General features: G+C 38.3%; 1 protein-coding gene across 1 annotated transcript in view; it reads right to left on the reverse strand.

The window, feature by feature from the left end:
- Positions 1–22,731, reverse strand: part of LOC122552715 (stonin-1-like) — a 109,221-nt gene that overhangs the window by 3,746 nt on the left and 82,744 nt on the right. Inside the window, exons 7-10 of the mRNA XM_043695614.1 lie at positions 21,937–22,030; positions 19,312–19,955; positions 15,297–15,569; positions 7,478–7,567 (exon numbers count right to left, since the gene is read on the reverse strand). Coding sequence (XP_043551549.1) covers positions 7,478–7,567; positions 15,297–15,569; positions 19,312–19,955; positions 21,937–22,030 — 1,101 coding nt within the window. The remainder of the gene's footprint in view (positions 1–7,477; positions 7,568–15,296; positions 15,570–19,311; positions 19,956–21,936; positions 22,031–22,731) is intronic.

The raw sequence follows: 22,731 nt of genomic DNA on the forward strand, positions 1-22,731 counted from the left end.
GTTAAAGATGCCCTCCAACGCATCTCATCCACATCCCGCACCTCCGCCCTCAGACCCCACCCCTCCAACCATAATAAGGACAGAACCCCCCCCCCAGTCCTCACCTTCCAACCCACCAACCCCCGTATACATCGCATCATCTTCCACCATTTCCGCCACCTACAAACAGACCCCACCAGAAATATATTTCCCTCCCCACCCCTATCCACTTTCCATAAAGACTATTCTCTGCTCGACAGGCCCACACCCTCCCTCTCAGCATCTTCCGCTGCCACTACAGGAATTGCAAAACCTGGGTCCATACCTCCCCTCTCCCTCCGTTCAAGGCCCCAAAGGAGCCTTCCACATCCAAAGTTTTACTTGCACTTCCACATGTCATTTACTGTAGCCGTTGCTCCGGATGCGGTCTCCTCTACATTGGGGAGACAGGACGCCTACTCACGCAGCACTTCAGAGAACATCTCTGGGACAACCACACCAACCAACCCCACCACCCCGTGGCCGAACACTCTAACTCCCCATCCCACTCCGCCGAGGACATGCAGGTCCTGGGCCTCCCCCATTGCCACTCCCTAACCACCCGACACCTGGAGGAAGAACACCTCACCTTCCGCCTCGGGACCCTCCAACCTCACAACATCAATGTGGATTTCACCACTTTCCTCATTTCCCCTCCTTCCACCTTATTCCAGTTTCAACCATCTATCTCAGTACCGTCCTAATGACCTGTCCATCTTCCTTCCCACCTATCCGCTCCACCCTCCTGTCCGACCCATCACCATTACCCCCACCTCCATCTATGTAGCGCACTATCAGCTATCTTCCCCCCAGCCCCATCCCCCTCCCATTTATTTCACCATCCCCCTCAGCTCACAGACTCATTCCTGATGAAGGGCTTTTGCCCGAAACATCGATTCTCCTGCTCCTTTGATGCTGTCTGACCTGCTGTGCTTTTTCAGCACCAAATTCTCAACTCTAATCTCCAGCATCTGCAGTCCTCACTTTCACCTATTTGATTTATCATGTCTGTACTAGCTGTAAAAGATCCCACTTTCCTGTTTATGATCCAGATTGCAGGTTACGGCATTTCAACTATATATTAAGTACTTCTTAAATTTGATTTCTGCCTCTTTCAAGTTTTCAGTCAATTAATTCCAGAACTCTCTTCCTCTGAGTGGAAAAGAATGCTCTATTCCCTCCTACAAATGATCTTAAATCTATGCCTTCTTACTCACCACTGCAAATTCATATTTATAAACAAGTTCTTCATTCACTGTGGATTTTTTTCCTCTCCATCTCTAGTTCTTACTTCTTTCTCTCCCTTTCAGTTCACTATTTCTCTCCCTTCCTTTCTCTTCAGCACACTCACTCTTTCTGCAAGGAAGTCTCAATCAGAACACGTGCAGGGTTTAATTCTTTTCCATGGATAAACAATTTTACTTTTAGAACCAGTTTCAACAGAATGAAATTATTGCTAAGCCAATGAGAAGAAAGAAAAATAGCCTGAGAAAGATACAAAGTCACACTGACCAAGTCAATACACCTGACTTTATTAAAGTTCTCAACACGCAATACGTTTTGGCACAGAAAGATGATCAAAGAATAAGTTGCACACATGTGGAATTTCAATACAATCAGCAAAAAAAACTGATTGTATTGAAATTCTTCTACTAGCTAGTGTTGGTGGATTTTTATTTCAACAAGTAGATTTATTTCGCTGTAACTATAAATAATGCCAGTTTTGACCGTGTCTCTCCCTGAAACAGGCAGAACTCCTACCTCTCAAAAAACATTTATAAAGCCAATACATTGCAGGAGGAGGGTTGATGGGAATGAATTTGTTTTCTGGACATTCATTCATGGGCGCGAGGTAAAAATTAAAAACAAATGTCTGCATTTTTGCAGCAAACGGCATAAGGAATCTATGCAAATACTTTGCAGAGTTCATCTTTAAGACTGCTCAAGACAGTTTCAAAACACTACTCTAAAATTTAAAGCTTATCATAAATTTTATAATGGAGAAAATGCTCTAGCTTTTATTCATTTTGAAATATTAAAATACAATGATTCAATTTCAAGTCTTCAGAGAATCAACAGTTCACAGAGTAACAACAGAATGTCTAAATTTAGAGCAAAAGCATAATACTGTAGATGTTGGAAATCTGAAATAAAAATTGAAATATCTGGAGAAGCTCAGCAGCTGAGGAAAGAGGAATAGATTTAATGCTTTGAGCCTTGAGAACAGTACTGAAGATGAGTCTCAAGATGTTAACTCTGTTTCTCTCTTCACAACTGCTAACAGACCTGTCAAAATTTATCAAATCTCTTTAGACTGACTTCTTTACAGCTCCAGAATAAATAGGTTAGACGGGTATTCTGCAGAGGTCCAAGACAATTCTGCTTGATATGCAAGAAATATTGGCAATCCATCACCTTAGTGAGGTACAGAAAAATGGATGGTCATTGTATCTAACATGATTTCATGCAGAAGTACTGTTCCATTAAAAGTAAAATGAACAAAGGAATAGCCTGCCTGGAAAGCAAAAAGGACACCACTAAGTGTTTGACAATGAAATTATGCTGAATGTAGTGGACAAGCATCTTATAGATATAGTGATTAATTTGGTGAATGAAGGATAAAAGAACCTCATTCATTGCGTATAAGGAAGAAGAGTGGTGAATGCAAAAGCTTTGAAAACTGGAACAGGGAAGAGTGAAAAGCTCAGCTGAAAAAAAATTAGCAATCTGAGAGATTGCAGTTTAAAATTTATCAGTTCTCATGCCTCCATCAGTAGAAAGATCTTTTATCCCTTCAGCCTCCACATTCAATGGAGCATCTTACGTAATTTTCATCACTTCAGTGTAATAGTACAAAACACATCTACATCCTATCCCAATATCAGAACTGCAAAGCAACATTTTGCTTGAAAAGTCTCTGGTCCACTTTTCCAATGCTTCCAGCATCATCCCATGCATATGCAGAAAATGCAACATCTGCTCTTTTCCTTCCAATTTCCTCATTGTTTGAAGCCGCAAACACAGCTTTTCAGGTAAAATACCTTGTGCTTACTTCAATTAAGTGTGAGAGATTTTTTTTCCCTACTTGAAGGTAGTAAGGAAAGTACCAGGAATGGGACACATTCACCATTAGATATATTTTCAAAGTGAAACAAAGTGAAATAATTGAAAGCCAGATCAGATTCAGCAAAATAGAGCACTATGCTGGTAGATAGGGTTTGGTCGGGCTGCCATTCAATGAGAAGCCAAAAATGATACAGGTAAAGTTCCAGTGGGACTGGATATCCTGGTGAAAAGCAAATAATAATGACAACATATCACGGGGCTTCAGAAGTTTCACAGCACAGAGATAGACTGAATTTATCAAGAGAGGTTGGACATTAGATGGAACCAGTTTAATAGTACAGGAGGAAACAACGTCTGTTGATAAAGTAGGAACGAGCATTATAGAGCTAATGTTCAATAAGTTAGGAGATGCCACAAGAGGCTATTCAGCCCATTATATTTCTTTAAGCAATATCCAGTTAATATAGCTCCACCATCCCTTCCCAATAAACTGCAATATGTCCTATCTCCTTTTGAAAGTTACTACTGAATCTGACTTCATCATCCTTTCAGGCTGTACATTCGTGATCATCACCACACATGGAAAATGTCTCCCCACCTTCCAAGAACTATGATCATTGGAATCCTTTCTCTGGAAGACTTCATTTCCATCTACCAGATTGTCTCTCAGCCTGCTATCTACTTGTTTTGGAAAGCTTTTCCTCACCAATGTGACTCGAACACACACACTGCCAACATCCCATTTCAGACTAGAGTATCCATTCTCATTTGCTACTTATCTGGTCCTGCATTTACATTAAATTTTGTTGTGATAGAATGATGCCATCAAGCAAGTCTTCTCCCTTGGCATGCTGGTCAGAAAAAAGCCTGAATTTTCACAACGATGGAGTTGGTCTCCAAAGTGCCAAAATGGTTCTGGAGCCCATTTTCTAAAAGGTCCTGCCTGTAAATCTACTATATATAATTTTTGCCAGTGGTGAAAGAAACAGGAACTGGTTGTAGCTTCCATTGTTCTTAGAGGGGAAATCGCACAACTTTGCAAATAAGTTCTAAATGTACTGGAGTTTTGTTTAAATTTAAATATACTTTTGGAATACTAAAGTTCTCTTCTGGATCAGTTCAGGGCACCTTGGGGAGAAGTAAGGCGCCCTTTGTGACTGATAAAGGTAGACGTGAATGTGGGTAAAAATTGGATAAACTAAGTGAAACTGTCAAGCTATCCAAGGAAATGTTAAACTGCTAAGGGCATTAAGTCTCCACCCTGTAGTTAAAAGAAACAATCTGCAACTTAGAAAAAAAATCAGTGCTTGCTATTTCATTCTGCTGACATAAGCTCCAGGTCTGGATTTGTGCTGCATGGCTGATTTCTAAAAAACATCATTACCACATTTTCATTGACAGCTGAGTTCTTGACGTGCATTCGTACAGTGCAATGGTAGTGCCCCTTACTTTTGGGTCAGGAGACCCACTTCTCAGTTTCACTTGCTCTCCACATTTATCATAACATTTCTGAACAGATTGATTAAAAATATCAAGAACAAAGATGGAGTATTGTATCAGGCACAAATGGGCAGAAAACTCTCCTTTTCAGCACCATAATTCTGCCTTGTGGAGATATGAGTAAACATGCTTATTTCTATATTATGTTAGGGGAGTGTTGAGACTTTTTAATCAGTGTTGAGACTTTTTAAAAACATTGTAGAGTCATGAGTAGACACTTTGGACTTTTTATTTATTTGATCTCAACATAGGTCCTGAATCTGCCTATTGTGGGCACTTTGAGTTAGCATGGAGAGCTGATTGTCAAATGATAGTGGGTGGAGGATATAGGATGGCATAAAGTTGCCATAGGGGCTATAATGGATTATAGTGTTGAGTAGCAGGGCATATCTTGGCATAGTCTGTGTTGTGGAGGGACATAACATAGCATGGAAGGAGTGTAAGAGTCTGTTGGCAGTGGAAAGTAGGGTACAGCTTAATATGGACAATATGAAGGCTATGGGGTTGGTGGGTTGAGGGCATGACGTGAGGATATGGGTAACAATGAGGGTTCAGCGTGGTGTATGAGGTGGTATGGATGAGGCATGGTGAATATATAAGAGCTGAGTACTGATTATGTTTTATTTTGTTTCACAGCTGGGGCAAAGTTCTGGAGCACCAACGGCAGTCTTTCAGGCAGCCCACTTCTACACCCAGCAGCCCAAATGGTCTCTGAATTTTTTCTAATAATAGAGCACTTGCATTTCATTAATACCCCTACCCAGGAAGAAAAGTTACATCACTTCGGAGTCAGGTTTGTGGAGCCAGGGATCTTCCCGACTCTGTCGGATACACGAGCAAAACTTCAAGCCAAACTGCTCCTTCTGCAATGTCCCTAGTCGCTATGAAATTGAATCAGTGGCAGTATTCTTGCATTTACAAGTGGTATAAAACTCTAGCCTTAAATGTATAATCTAGGGTATTATTTCAGTAGCAAGAAAACTCACTGCCAGTGATCCAACATTACAAAATCTGGTTCTTGTAGTTAACTAATTAATATAATTGCGTAAAGAAGCTGCTATTTCTTGATCACAGTGAAGTCAGTCAAGTGATAGAATACCATAAGAAGAATTAGTACAATGTACTGTGGCACATAATCCATGTATGTTGACAGGGTGTTTCTTCTATTTACTGAAGATCAAGCATACCATTAACTTCTGCTAAAAATCACACAACATCAGGTTATAGTCCAACAGGTTTAAGTGGAAGCACACTAGCTTTCGGAGTGACGCTCCTTCATCGCTCCAAAAGCTAGTGTGCTTCCAATTAAACCTTTTGGACTATAACCTGGTGTTGTGTGATTTTTAACTTTGTACACCCCAGTCCAACACCGGCATCTCCGAATCATTAACTTCTGCAATATTCATTCTTACTGAAATATTTTGTATGCGAACCAGACATCAGAAAGTCAACAGGACTATGACATTTTGAATCAGTGTATTATCCATACGACCGTTTTACTAATTCATAAAACTGTTTTATGATTTCATAATACAAGCATCATTCTAACATCAGCAGTACTGCCTTGAGTTCTAATCCATTGTGCCCAATGAACTATTTTGTAGACCACCAACCAAACATTTCTCACACCACAAAGAGACATTTTTTATTCATCTCATTGTAATTAGTGACTTAAAATTGCTCAAACTTCAGTTTGAAAGTTGCAATTAATGACATCAAGAAGTTCAGACAAATTTCTAATCACATAAATAATGACAGACATAGCCAGAGACTGTTCGTGTACTATCCATTCACAACCTTTGACTGGTTAGAATCTATGCTTAAGTAGTAAGAACTAATTCTATTCCTTTCATTGCTACTCATCCCATTATCTGAATCTTATGAACTCAACAAATTTATTGGTTAATTAAGAAGATATTATCTATTTTCAGACAAGCAAGAATAGAACTGATATACTCAAATAAATTTCATACTGCACTCCGGAATTGCCTCAAATGCTCTACGTTGCTTGATCTTTCTGATATTGAACAAAATCCACCTTTGCAATCATACGTCTGACCATTTTTCATAATTTCTCACTTCAAGTCTGACACCTGACACTTTTATTTCCCCCTCTATGTTGACAGGACTAAGTAAATATAAATTGCTGATGTAGAAGATCTTTTTTGACAAGAGAGGTGGAAGGAAGAAGTAAAGAATCTTCAATTGTCTTTGGGCAAGTGTCAAAATCATCCTAAAATGGAAGGAAGAATAAAAGCCAAGTGGTACTAGCTCATTTTGAAATCTAGAGCTTCAAGTACTTTATAATACAGAACACCAACTGCACAGACAAGGCTCAGAACTACTCATCTTTTCTGCATTCCTGAAATTCAATGTTTTCTAAATGAACTGCAATCATATTTTAATTAAGTCACGTAGGACAGATATTAGACTTTTAAATGGGCATTAATCAAAAGTATATCACAAATTAAGTTATAAATTGTACTGCAACTGAAAAAAATGAACTCCCAACATAAAATTGTATTTCTTTTTCTGAGCTTTTCCAATTTTTAATATTTGCATTTTACTCTTATTTTTTCTGAGATGTACAGATCTTGTGGCAAGTGATGAGCCAAACATGTGCCTGCTTACAAGGTTTCTACATCTGATCTGACAGGTAGAAAGACAGCCGGATATAAATTTCTTTCTAACTTTATCTCTTGTCATAGGGTTAAATACGTAGTTTCTTCTTCCACCAACCCATAGCAAAAACATAACAGCAGGGAATTGAAAACAATTGCTGCATGAATCTGCCCATCTACTGGGTATCAGATAACTTCTAAAATAAAAACACGATTTGAAAGAAAAATATAAATACATATTTGCTTGAATGCACTAACAAAAAAGTTCTCACCTTGTCATATTGGCAAACAATTACATTATCTGTATCGAATAGATCAGGTACCTCCTGTTCACTTACATCATCGCCTGAATTTAAAGGATCCTGCAAAATAATTGCATTCAGATTAATTTTGCACCATTAATTACCAAAGATTAATGACAATAACATTTCTGCAAGCTTTATATAAAATTGAAAAAGTAAACAATTGAAAGACCAAGATTCACAGAACACAACTTTAATAGAAAAAGATAAAGGAAAGGAATTGTATTACTGTCGTGCATTTCATAACCCACAATGCTTTACTGCCAATGAAATAACCATGAAGTGTGGACAGCAAGCAATGTTGGGAAGAAAGGACAAGGTAAACCTGAAAGTAGCTGGGTGTTGCAAAGCTTCTAAAATATCAAAACAAACATCTAAACATCTCTTAAAGATTAATGACAGTTGCGAGAAACAAGAAAAAGAGATTAAGAGCAAAACCAACTATACAAAGTAATGGTTGCAATGGAAAATTTTCTCTAATATACTACTTTTCATTTGACTTGTAGAATTACAGATCAATTAGAAATTTGCAAGGAAACTGAGGTGGCAATGCTTCAATGGTCAATGACAAAAAAACAGGCTAATCTCATGGAGACAGTCAAGCTCTGGCCCACAAGATCATTAAAAGCAATTTCAAGATTGAAATGAGACTCTCTTTCTCTTCAAGCTTCAGAACAGATCCTGTTTCCAGTATAAGGAATGTTACATCAGAAGCTCAAACAGAAGTATTTCTTTCCTCATGAATGGAATCACTGACCATTTTGATAATCTGTGTCAGTTTTGAGTCTGCTTACTTAACCAACAGAAATGAACCCAAGCAAGATATCCCCTTATACAGTAACACTCTTGTTGAGCAACTGAACTCAAACCATCATGTACTACTTCCTAACAATCTGAGGGGTTAAATAATAATAATGTGTTAAGAATATATGTATCAACAAGGTCGTCTCTCTATATTTATCCATTCACTAAAGCTTTTCAGTAATCTCAGAAGGTAATATGCTGTTTTTCAGACAAAGATCTAACCCAGTGCAAGTAAAGATAGGTTAGGCAGAAGTATGTATTCAGTGAATTTGAGTTAATACAATGAGAAGACCTTGAAAAAATAATCTTAAATCTGAAAATTCCAAACCTGTTAAGGTCTATTTCCATTGTTCTAAGCATTAGTTATGTTATCAGCCTCTTTCCCTTTGTCAAAAATGGTTAATAAATGCAGGTGACCAACTTGCCTTTGGGGATTTCTGGGAATCAAATTTCCTTTATAGGTCAGCATTTATTTCTCATCTTTAATTACTCTCAAGCTGATGGCGGCTCACTACCTTCTTTAATCACTACAGTCTTTACACTGGATCACTACAACTGCCACTAATATCACCGCTGTTCAAACTATGACATAACTAAATACACAATTATAATACACCAGTAGAACACATTTAGTTCAACTTGTCCCTCTGGTCCTACATGGGAGGCAGAAAGCCTCTGTTACCGATCTGGATCCATTGCAATCTCTTTCAGTCCAGTCAATGCAGTATTCCGCTCTTGAATTTCCTCAGTGAGTGTGCAGCAAAAGCTTTTCTTTGTCCATCCCGTCCTTCTTTTTCCAGGTTCAGATGGCTAATTAAGTGTCCTTCTGCCCTCATTTATCTTTCTCTTACAATGTTCCATAGATGCTTCTGACCATTCCTCTGCAGCACTTCTTCCTTGATGATGTCTCTCCAAGTGATGCCCAAGACGTTTGGGAGGCAATAGTAATGGAAAACCTCCACTTGTTATACCTTTTCTCTTCTTTTCCATGTTTCACTGGCACAGACTGCAGTTGGTATTACTATGGACATGCAGCTTCACAGTTTTATGGTTGTGTTCATGGTGGATACCGTGACCTAATAAAACACAGGGGAAGCTTAAAGGCAAAGTCATAGAGTCATAGAAATATTCGGTCCAACTTATCCCAACCCAATCTAGTCCCACCTGCCAGCACCTGGCCCATATCCCTCCAAACCCTTCCTATTCATATACCCATCCAGATGCCTTTTAAATGTTGCAATCGTTCTAGCCTCCACCACTTCCTCTGGCAGCTCATTCCATAGACATACCACCCTCTGTGAAAACGTTGCCCCTTCGGTTTCTTTTATATATTTCCCCTCTCACCCTAAGCCTATGCTTTCTGGTTCTGGACTCCCCTACCCGAGGGAAAATACCTTGTCTACTTATCCTATCCATGCCCCTCATAATTTTATAAACCTCTGTAAGGTCACCCCTCAGCCTCCAACGCTCCAGGGAAAACATCCCCAACCTATTCAACCTCTTCATATAGCTCAAACCCTCCAACCCTGGCAACATCTTTGTAAATCTTTTTTGGACCCTTTCAAGTTTCACAACATCTTTCTGATAGGAAGGATACCAGAATTGCATGCAATATTCCAACAGCGGCCTAACCAATGTCCTGTACAGCTGCAATATGACATCCCAACTCCTGTACTCAATACTCTGACCAATAAAGGAAAGCATACCAAATGCCTTCTTCACTGTCCTATCTACCTGCGACTCCACTTTCAAGGAGCTATGAACCTGCACTGCAAGGTTCAGCACCACTCCCTAGGTCCTTACCATTAAGTGTATAAGTCCTGCTAAGATTTGCTTTCCCAAAATGCAGCACCTTGCATTTATCTAAATTAAACTCCAACTGCCACTTCTCAGCCCATTGGCCCAACTGATCAAGATCCCATTGTAATCTGAAGTAACCTTCTTCGCTGTTCACTACACCTCCAATGTTGGTCTCATCTGCAAACTTACAAACTCTTCCTCTTATGCTCACATGCAAATCATTTATATAAATGATGAAAACTAGTGGACCCTGCACCGGTCCTTGTGGCACATCAACAGTCACAGGCCTCCAGTGTGAAAAACAACCCTCCACCACCACCCTCTTCTTCTACCTTTGAGCCAGTTCTGTACCCAAACAGCTAGTTCTCCTTGTATTTCATAAGATCTAACCTTGCTAACCAGTCTCCCATGGTGAACCTTGTCAAACGCCTTACTGAAGTCCATAAAGATCACGTCCACCACTCTGCCCTCAACAATCCTCTTTGTTACTTCTTCAAAAAAAAAGTGAAAATTGTAGACAGATGTATTCTATCCAGGAGTACGAGAAAAGAAGCGAAGTACAAAACAGCAAAAGAGCAAGGCACAGGCTCAGTCACAAACCAAAGAACAATAGCAAAGATTAATGCTGCAAAAGTCACAAAATTCTTGCTAATTGATATCATGGGCAGGAACCTCTTGCTTTTACTGTTCATAGAGTCAAGTTGACTGCTAAAGAGTAGCTCAAAGGAAAAAGTCAGTTTGTGAAAGCAAAGCTGTCCATCCATCACTGCTGATGACAAAGATTTCCCTGCTAATATTAGCTATGTTAAAACACTAATGGAGATTTTTTCCAAGATTATAACAAGAAAAATGGAGAAACTTGTTCAGTGGTGGACACTGCTGGATCTGCCATGTCTTGCACTGAGTGCTACTGAAGTAGTTAGTCCTGATTAACACTTCATTATCTTCTTATGAAAGCAGACTTTACATTTACTTATATCACCTCAAACTGAAGACGTAATGTTCAGTTACTGTCTGTCTCCAGGGATTCATTCCAATAACAAATCAAAACACCCTCTTTCAGTTTTGGCTAAGAAATTCAAGCAAATCTGACAGAGGTTACTTTTTATTTTGACTACTAGAGGTCCCACGAAAACACATGAAACCCGAAGACCTGTATCCCATAAAAACAACAAAATGTGCCAAACCTTTGGGAGAAAGATACAAAGCAGCATATTTGCTGAGGAGCTTTCATCATGAAACAGGAGCAGAATTGACCTTATTTGACAAGCAGCGATGCAAAGTTGTACAGAATATATCCTTGGATAAGAGTACAATAGAGAAATTATGTGAGCAATGTTCTGAAAATTAAAAATAAATTTATGGGAAAGATTCTTTCTAGTTCTCCTTTTGTTCTTCTAAATTGCAAAATAGTTTTATCAACTACACCTCTGAAATCATTTACAAATCTGCTATTTTAACTAATTTCCTCCTCACGTTAAAGTCATACATGTAGCAATCTTATGGATTACAATTCTCATAATCCAACTCCATCCATACTTTCCCTCAAATATTCAGCTTTTTAAACAAGACCCTGACATCAGTACATCAGTACTTCCTATTTGCCTTTTCTTTTTGTATTCTTCTTAATCTATCTGACAATCTACACCAAGTGTTTTGGCAGCACACATAAATTTCCCAGCAAAAAGACTGCACACCACATACAAAACCAAGTGTCCAGTGTCATTTTTTTTGTAATGCAACAAAGCATTGGGCCTTCATATAGTTTAGAAAATTGATTTACCTAAGTGGATTCATAACTTATGGACCTTTATTTTAAATAAGCAGTTGACTGTCACTTACAGCGATAATTTTTACTTTGGTTAATTAGGTTATTGAAACAGACAAGTAAGGTTAAAAATGAATTATGTAAAACGATGTTGTTAATGTATTGCAGTCAGAACCATTCAAGGACTCATTGCACATATTCTGAATCATTTTATAAACAGCCATCATTTTGTAAATCAATAAACTCGAATTTTGGCATTTTGTTAGAGACCAACAGTTGCAGAATTTTCCCAATTCATTTTTCCAAAGATCCAGTTAATGTTTAATTCTTCAAAAATAATATCTGTGAGACTTGCACGTTTGCTTCATATTATTAATTATTCTGAAAGAAAGTTTAGCAGATAGATTCATAATGTTAAGTTGAGGGATTTGGGCAGAGGAAACACGTCGAGTACAGAGCATTTATTTACAAAATAACTGGAAGAGTATTACATTTATATGGCTCATGCAGTAAAATCTCATTGGGGAATCAAAACTTCTCAGCAGCCAAAAGTCTCAAATAAAGACCAGATTTGGTCTGGATAATTGCCAAAAATCAATACAATACCTATAAAGGGAAAACTGATATTTTGGACCAAGAACACTTCTTAATTTCCTGCCTGCATGAACAAATTCATTTTTTTGACTTAATAGTTCAGCATTACAAGATATATGAAGCACTAATCACTACGTAACTGCTAACCCAGTTATTACCATATATCAAAGGACTGGATTTGTAAATTCACACATTATGCTTCAATGGTGTACCTCAGACAGGAATACCTAACCAATTTAAAATATTATCTAACATTCTTAATTTGAATAGACCTCTACTGCTATTAGAAACACTGAGTTAAAATCCACCAGACCTCTAAGATCTGCCACGTCTCACAAAATATACTTCCGAAGTAAGCTGTATGTTAAAGCTTCTGTGCCAGCAGTAACTCTAAATTTATCCTCTTAACTTGCTAAAAATATGATCAGAACCTGTACCAGAACAAACGACAAAATAAACATTTTTACCATACTTCCATTTAAGATTTCCAAACATTGGGCTAAACAAAATGGAAATCCTTTTAGTACCAACAGAAGTACTGAAATCTGGATAGAGTCAAATATTTACTTGTCTTATGATTGAATGGCCCAGGAATCAGAGATCAGGCTATTTTGGATCTGATAATGTGCAAATGATCTCAGAATAAAAGATCCCCTCGGAAACAGTGACCATAACATAGTAGTAAGTTTCAAAGTGAAAAACATGGGTCAGAAACAACAGTGCTAAACTTAAATAAGGGCCATTATAAAGGAATGAATGTTGGCTGGAATAGATTGGAAAAGCAGTTTAATAGAAAATACATTTGATGAAAACTGGCAGATATTTTAAAAATAGTTCGTGACTTACAACAAAAATACATCTCAGTAAGGAGGATTCTTGGGAAGTGGATGAATCAATCTATGTTTTTTATTCATTCGTGGGATGAGGGCATCACTGGCTAGACCAGCATTTATTGCCCATTTTTAATTGCCCAGAGGGCAGTTAAGAGTCAATCACATTGCTGTGGGTCTGGAGTCACATGTAGGCCAGACCAGGTAAGGATGGAAGTTTCCTTCCCTGAAGGATATTAAACAACCAGATGGGTTTTTCCCGACAATCGACAATGGTTTCATCGTCATCATTAGATCATTAATTCCAGATATTTTACTGAATTCAAATTCCATCATCTGCCATGGCAGGATTTGAATCCAGGTCCCCAGAACATGAGCTGAGTTTCTGGATTAATAGTCCAGTGATAACGCTACTAGGCCACTGTGTCCCCAGTCATGGTTAACCAAGATAAATAAGGACAGTATCAAATTGAAAGAGAAAAAACATATAATGTGGGAAAGAATTTTTAAGATTGGAAAAGTTAGAAAAATCAAAAGATAACCAAAAACATAATAAACTGGGAGAAAATGAACAAAGATAAACTATCAAGTAACGTAAAAATGAATAGCAAGAGCTTCTTTAACTATGTGAAAAGGCCAGAATGAACATAGCCCCCTTAGAGAATGAGGCTGGGAAAACAATAACGGGAAAGCAGAAAATGGCAGAGGAGTTGAATAAATACTTCACATCAGTCTTTTAGGTAAATACATGAATAGCATTCCAAGAATGCTAAATAATCAAGTGGGATGGGTGGGTGGGGGAGGAGGAAGAAGAAATAAGCACAAAAATAATCATTGGAGAAAATGTACTAGATAAACTAACAGAGCTAAAAGCAAAAAATCCCCTAAGCCTGATGAGATACATCCCACGTTGTTAAAGGAAGTACCTTCAGAGATAATGGGTGCATTTGTATTCTTCCAAGAACTATTATATTCAGCAAAAGACCACAAGACCATGCAGCCCATCAAGTCTACATCACCTTTCAATCATGGCTGATACATTTCTCAACCCTATTCTCCTGCCTTCTCCCCTTACCACCAAAAACTTATGTATATCTTAATAATGCTCATTTGTGGGATGGGGATTTCGCTGGCTGAGCCAGCATTTATTGTTTATACCTCATTGCCCTTGATAAGGTGGGAGGGAACTACCATGTTTAACTGTGGCAGTCCATGTAGTGTAGGCAGACCCACTTGCCATTTGGAAGGGAATTCCAGCCTTTGAGGACCTCATGCATAAATGACAAAAAGCTGGCATACAAATTCAGTAGTTATTAGGAGAGGCAAATGGAATTTTGGCCTTTGTTTCAGAAGGAATAGAATATAAAAATAGGGAGGCCTTGCTAAAACTGTACAAGGCACATGTTAGACCACAGTTGGAATACTGTGAACAGTTTTGCTCCTCTTATCTAAGGAAATGCAAACTTGCATTGGAGACAGTCCAGAAAAGGGTTTCACTAGATTGCACCTGGACATACAGGAATTATGAGGGGTTGGGTCTGTACTCACTGGTGTACAGAAGAATGAGATATGACCTTATTAAAATCAATATAATTATTAGGGGACTGTTGAGAAGTTGCTTCCTTTTCTGGGAGAGCATAATCTCAGAGTAAGGGTCACCCACAGGTGAGGAGGAATTTCCTCTCTTAAAAGGTCATGAATCTGCGGAATTTCTTTTTTACAGTTGAGAGCTGTAGAGATTATGTTGTTAAGTATATTCAAGGCTGAGATGGACAGATTTTTAACCAGTAAGGGAATCAAGGGCTGTGTGGATAAGACAGGAAAGGGGAATCAAGGACTATCAGATTAGCTATAACTTAACTGAATAGTGAGGGAGATCTGATGGGCTGAAAGACCTACTTCTGCTCCCATGTCTTATACTTACTACAATTATATGTGATTAGTCATCTTTATAGGAACTAAGATCCATGATCAAAATATTTTACATAATTACTTCTTCTATAATTTCTTCTTTAGGTTCTTCATCAGAGCCATCACTGGAGGTGTCAGGGCTAGAACTATCATCTTCATCATAACCTTCAAGAGCTTTAAGGTCTTCAGCATCAATAATTCCAAGTATATCATTTTCTTCCACTTCCCGCAGGTTACCAATTTCTTCATCTGAAGACGTATCATTAGTTCCATCTAACTGTGGGATGGATGACTCTTCAACTTTGATTGGTTGTTCCTCAGATGTGGTCGCAACCATTAACAAGGTTTCATTCACCTAAGTGGTAAAATCAAAATTTAATTCACCAAAATAAATAATAACCAAATTGTAAAGCAAAACAAATGCTACAGTAGCCTCAAGATGTCCAGTCTGATTTAAAGTTGCTTGAATGTAATCTTGTGCAAATTTGAACACGAGTTCTTGATTGTACAAGTGATTCTATTAAGATGATATAATTAAATACATTTTATTTGGGAAAAAAACAGGAGGAACTATTTCCACAGATTTGGATCTTTCTAAACCTATAGTTTTGTGTGGAAATTTGAGAGGGTGAACATAAAACCGCGGTCACAAACTTCGAAGAAAATGAGCAAAATAGTAACCAAAAAATTTATAAAATCCTGCAATTACTGCAGTTCTGCTCATTTAACCTGCTGTTGCTTTTTGTCAGATGCTAAATGCCAATTCTCACAACTCTTCTTCAACCGTGATTCCCTCACCAATCATCAAGCTATAATTTCCCAAATGGTCACTGACATCATCTCCTTTGGGGATTTCCCACAACATGTACCAATGGACTCCAAGCCTACAACTTCAGAGCCTGTGTCTACCTCTTTCCCAAGGTCCACATACAAGATGTCCCTGGTAACCTCAATGTTTTGTCTCAGATAACTTGTTTCTGCCTATCTCAACTAAGTTTTCTCTCATGATCAGTTTCTTCTGGAACTTTTCTAACACTGTCTTCCAATTTAAAAGGTTTCTGGCTCTTATCTCGCTCTTTTTGCAGTGGACACCAATTACATTAGAAACCTATCCTTCACGAGGACAGCAATTCTTCCTTAAACAAATATATAAATAGCCCCTGACCATCTCAAACCTACTTTAGCTGAATGAACCCGTTCTTATACTGAACACGTTCTCTTTTGACTCTCAGAAAAATTGACCAAGCCACTCAGCCCAATGATCTCCTCTGTCATTTAACTAGATCACTGATCTTCTACTGCAATGCCATTTTCCCCCACACTATCCAAAACACCCTTGATAGCTTTAATGTCTGGAAATCAAATAATAGCAGGCTTGAATATACTAAATGCCTGAACCTCTACTCCTTTGGGGTAAAGAATGCTTAAGATTCACCACTCTCGAAGTAAATAAATTTCTCCTTATCTCAATTCTAAGTGGCCTGCCATTCTACTAAAACTGTTTCCCCTGGTTCTAGACCGGAGTCAGAAGAAACCTCTTTCCCTTATCAAAGCCTCTAAGAATATTACATGCTTCAATGAGATTTTTCAAAACTCTAGAGAATAGAGACCCAGTCTCCTCAAAGGAAAATCCTATTCCATGGATCAGTCTTCTGGTGACTTTTTGTTTAACTCTCTCTATGATAAGTATATCATTCTTTATAGACTGAGAACATGAAACTCCAGGTGTGGTCTTACTAAGGATCTAAAGAATTGCAGCAAATATTGTTAAGGCAATATACAACTTATATTCCTATTGGCTTGTTAGCTTTCAAGTGACTTATGAAAAGGGCACCCAAGTACCTTTGAACATCAACACTTCATAATCGCTTGCCAATCAAAAATATTTTGCCTTTCTACTTTTCCTAACAAAGTGGGTAACTTCACATTTCCATGTGCCATGTTCATTACTTGAATGCCTTTTGCAACCTCCTAGCAACTGACACTGCCAGCTAGCTTGTCTCATCAGAAAGTATGGAAATATGACATTTGGTCCCTACATCCAAATCATTGACACAGACTATGAATAGTTGAAGCCGAAGTAGTGATCCTTGCAGGTCCCCACTAACATTAGAATAACAAATCCGTTCTTTGTCTTCTAACCATTAACCAATCCTCAATCCATTCCAAGTGTTCTAATTTTGGTTACTAACCTGCTGTTGAACCTTAGCAAATGTTTCCAATAACCAAAATACATTATTTCCTCTGGTTCCCCACTCATCCAATCTGAGAGCCACATCCTCAAAAAACTTCAAACAGTTTGTCAAACACGATTTCTCTTTCATAAATCCATGTTGACTTTGCCCAATCCTAACATTATTTTCGAGTGTCCTGGTGTCACATTTTTAATAATAGATTCTAACATTTTCCATAACAATTCATTTACTGGATTACGGATGTACCTGTCTGGGCCAGCATATTTTGCCCATCCCTAATTGCCCTCAAGGCGGCAATGGCGAGCTGCCTCCTTGAATCACTACAGTCCATATGCTGTAAGTAGACCCACATTTTCATTAGGGAGGGCATTTTAGGATTTTGAGCCAGCTACACTGAAGGAACAACAATATATTTCCAATTCTGGATATGAGTGGTTTGGTCAGGAGCTTGCACATGGTAGTGCTGCCATATATCTGGTGTCTCCATCTTTCTCGATGTAGTGGCCATGGGTTAGGAAGGTGTTGTCTAAAGATCTTTGATGAATTCCTGCTATGTATCGTGTAGATGGTACACATTGTTGCATCTGAGGGGAGGGAGTAGATCTGATGCCAGTCAAGTGAGCTACTTTATCCTGGTTGGGTCAACTGTCTTGAATGTTGGAACAGCTGCACTCATACAGGCAAATGGGAAGTATTCCATCACATTCCCGACTTGCACCTTGTACGTGGTGGACATGTTTTGGGGAGTCAGGTAGTGGGTACTCACTGCAATATTCCTAGCCTCTGACCTATTCTTGTAGCCACAGTATTTATGTAGATAGTCAAGTTCAGTTTTTGGTCAATACTGATCTCCTGGAGGTTGATAATGGATTGAGTGATGGTAATGTCAAGGGGCTGAAAATGTGTTGCTGGAACAGCGCAGCAGGTCAGGCAGCATCCAGGGAACAGGAGAATCGACGTTTCGGGCATAAGCCCTTCTTATGCCCGAAACGTCGATTCTCCTGTTCCCTGGATGCTGCCTGACCTGCTGCGCTGTTCCAGCAACACATTTTCAGCTCTGATCTCCAGCATCTGCAGACCTCACTTTCTCCTCTAATGTCAAGGGGCGTTGGTTGGATTCTACCTTTGTGGAGTTGAATACTGCCTGGCATGTGTATGGTACAAATCCTGCTCGCCATTGTCAACCTAAGTCTGGATATTGTCCTGGTCTTGCTGCATTTGGAAATGAACTGTTTCAGTATTTGAGGAGAGGCAAATGATGCTGAACATTACACAATCATCAGTGAAAATCCCCACTTCTGACCTTATGATGGAAGTATGGTCATTGATGAAACAGCTAAAAATGGTTGGGCCTAGGACACTACCCTGAGGAATGTCCACAGGTGTCCTGCATCTGAGATGACTGACCTCCAACAATTACATTCATCTTAAGTGCCAGGTATGACTCCAGCTAGCAGAGTGTTCCCAAGCACCTATATACTCTTCCCATTTCTCAACATTTAGCTCACAGCCTTGTATCTATGGCATTTCAAGTGTTCATCCAAATACTTCTTAAATGTTGAAGTGGTTCTTGCCTCTACCAACCTTTTCTTGGCATTTCTGATTTACTTAAGACTGGTTCAAAAGCAATAGATTAATAATGTTTCCAGGTGCTCCACTCATAAGAAACAAAGTAAACCAGCATGCCACATGGTGTGAAATAATTAGCTACTTTTTAGCCATTTTCAATTCTCCACTCAGTTTGTATTTTTAAGCAGATAAAACAATATAATTTTATATTAGAACAATCCTTTAATGTCTTGACTTCTCAACTTCATGTTGTCAGAGGCTGCATGTTATGGACATAAAATTTTCAATTCTGTACATTAATGTCTTTCAGTGCTAATTTTTCTAATCTCTTACCTGGGGTATAAACTGTTGGACTACACACTGCTCAGAAACACATTGTGGTATGTTTGTTCCTTCATTTGGTTCAGATGCTTGGTTTTGTACAATAAGGGTATGAGCTGGAGGAGCATTATCTGAATTTTGAATTAACAGATGTTGAGTCTGGCCAGTGGTCACTTGTTCTTCCACAGACTGTTCCAGTTGAGTTGGCTGTGTGGATATTACATGTTGTGCTAGCGTTCCTGTGTTTGCTATGGACTGTCTCTGAATAACAATAGGTGGCCCTGTCTGTACCCCCATCCCAGTGTGTTGTAAAACAACCTGTTTCATTGTACCCTGTTGTTGAATATATACGTGTCTTGATATGCCAGGCTGTTGCAGAACAGACTGATTAGCTACATCAAAAGATTGGTTGGTCAGCAATTGCTGATGTGTGGAAACTTGACCTGAATTGGATTGTTGGAGTGTTGGTGCTTGGTCTTGTGAAGCCTGCTGAATGACATGTGTTTGACTAGAAACAGTGTTTTGTTGGAAGAGAGCTGTCTGCCCTGTAACTGGATTTACTTGCTGAATGAAATGACGAACAGGCTGCTGGAAATATTTCTGGCCTGCAGCACTTTGTGTTACCATCACTGGAACATTGACCTTATACATATGACCTAGAAAAGATAAAGATTGAATGGAATCAACAACATGTGAATTAGAATAGTCAGTATCGACAAAAGACAATCAATCAGAGAACCTGTATTCCAAAAGCAATACTGTTCTCCCAAAAGGATGTAAAACAGAAGTATTTTTAGGAATCTTATTCAGTGTAAATTAACCCACTGATCATTGCCTTCTCAGAGCCCGAGGATAGTTTACTATAAAAGCTTTCAATCACAGCAATGAAATAAAAATACTGTTCATAACTAAATTAATAAAGGTAAAAACAGATGTTAAAAAGTTCAAATAAACAAGTACCAATTGTTATTCAAAGTTATTACTCAAAAAGATGAGAACTATAATCTGGATACATTATAAAAATGAGGGCTAAATATAAAAAGTTACAGTCTAGAGATTTCCAAATGTTTTTTCAAGTCACTGTTTCAAAGACCCATTTCTTTTTAAGGAGTAGCAGGGCCAAATTAGTCCTTGCCAGTAGCATAATAGCACGATCGCAAATCAGCTGAGTAGTAATGATAACTGTGCACCAGAAGCAGCTCTCACTGGGCTCAACATTCACTTTTAAAAATCAGTAGGAATTCAAACACTGCATGCAATGCTAAACTAATTATAAGTTCATCTTTGTATATGCTTCCCTTGAATTTAAACTTAATTGTACTTTAGATATCAGATTTTGAGTGAAGTTTGGGCACTGATAATTCACTTCCTCAGTCAAACTCTTTGCCTCACACTTTTCTCTGATATCATTTTCATATTCACCTGTTTCAGGAACTTCTGCTACAACAAAATGTAAACAGCTGACACGTTAGTACTTTGCTTACATGTAGATAAAATGTAAATTGCTCTTTAACTGAAAACTGGGAAAAGGATTTCCTTTCAACATGATTTTAAATCTGAGTACTGTTATAAAGAATGTCAAAAAGAATGTCAAACTTTCAAATTACACCATTTAAAATTTAAATATAACTTATTCCTAAATGTACTCTCAATAATTCTAAACAGTCAGCAGAGAGCCAGAAGCAAATAGTACAGTAACGGGGCATATTAATAATGTCGCTGGGCTAATAATTCAGAACCCCAGGGTAATATTCTGGGAAATTCCACTAAGGCAGGTGTGAAATTTAAATGCAATTAAGAAGATTTAGAATAAAGAAAAGCAGCTAACCTAAAAGTGACCATCTAACAACTGTCAAATGCTGTTTAACAACTCATCTGCTGACTAACATCCTGTAAGAAAAAAAATCTGCCATCCTTATCTGGTTGTCCTACACATTACTCCAAATCCACAGAAATAACTCTTAACTGGTCTCTGGAATGAGCAATAAATGCTGACCTATCTAGCAACACCCACATCCATGAACCTACAAAAAAAATGCTTTCCCTGAATCCAGAATTTCCTCTCCCTAAATTTTATAACTTGGTAAAATTTTATACCTTCGAGATAAAGGTGTCATAGTTTGCTTTCTGCAGTGCTGCAGTTAAATTGTTAAGTTGCCAAAATTATTTTTCCTAGCCTCACAAGACCTAAAAGTTTGCATACCCAGAAATCCAATTACATTTCCTTACTTTAAAAATGTGCATTTTAAAATTTGCTCGAATGCTTATATTGTCCTGAATCTACATTCTATGCCAGCAATAATTATCTATTCATTAAGTGTGTTTGGTTCACAAGCTTGGAGATGTTTTTAAACCGACTTGTTCAGACATATTATGACACACCTCTGGGCACCTGAACCTAAATCTTCTGGCTTAGAGGTTTGGGACACTACCACTGTGCACAAGGGCCCTCACAAATTTGTATAAATGGATTAATAGTCTCCATAAAACTTCTCTGCAAATGATGTGCACTCTGGAGAGATAAAAGAAAGCAATTTGGATTGACAAAAAAAAGAAAAATAATCTAACATTTAATGTTGGAAAAACCAACTTACATAAAGTGATTTATTGGAACAGTAAGGAAAACAAAATACTTGCCTGAAGCAGTCTGCAAGGTAACTCCAGCGGGAACCTGAATTGGAAGACCAATGCCAGAAGGCAATGCAAGAGTAGTTGTAGCACCTGAAGCATTCTGAAAGAACAACAATACAATGTTAAGGATATGAAAAACCTAACAGTTAAAAATTTGTTAGCTCACAGCTCTATGATTAGCCTTCAGGTAGCCCAAAGCACCAATTTCTGAAGATGAGCCTTCGAACTTGAAACATTAACTCTGTTTTTCTCTCTCCTCAGATGTTAGACTTGCTGACTTTCTCCAGCATTTTCTGATTTTATTTCAGATTTCCACCATCTGGAGTATTCTGCTTTTTACCTATCAGAGCAACGGAGGTGGTCCTTTAATGTAGGTTCTTGGAACAAACTCCATACACAAAGAAAATCAGTATAGCAGTACCAGAACTGAGTGGAGTTCAGGTGCAGGGTCTCCAGGATAGAGAGGTTAGGTGCCATCATAAGGAAGTATACCAGAAAATGAAATTTTTTAATTGAAATTATTTGTAGGTAGAAGAGTGCTTAACATTAGACATAATTCTTGAAACAAATAATTAATTGGAGACTGAAATTTCATGCTGCAATGTTCCCAGACAAATGGAGATTACTTTGTTGAACAGAAAAGGGATAACCCTGCACACAGACTTCTCAACAGTACATGCAAAAGGGATGAAAGAATGGGATTTACCCCAAATTGGCTACTTAACACTTCTTATGCAGTACAAGGTGGTCGCACTTTTCCCACAAAGTTAACAAAGGACAAATTATTGGACTATGCCAGCA

This window comes from Chiloscyllium plagiosum, chromosome 9 (assembly GCF_004010195.1).
Source record: "Chiloscyllium plagiosum isolate BGI_BamShark_2017 chromosome 9, ASM401019v2, whole genome shotgun sequence".
Classification (NCBI taxonomy): domain Eukaryota; kingdom Metazoa; phylum Chordata; class Chondrichthyes; order Orectolobiformes; family Hemiscylliidae; genus Chiloscyllium; species Chiloscyllium plagiosum.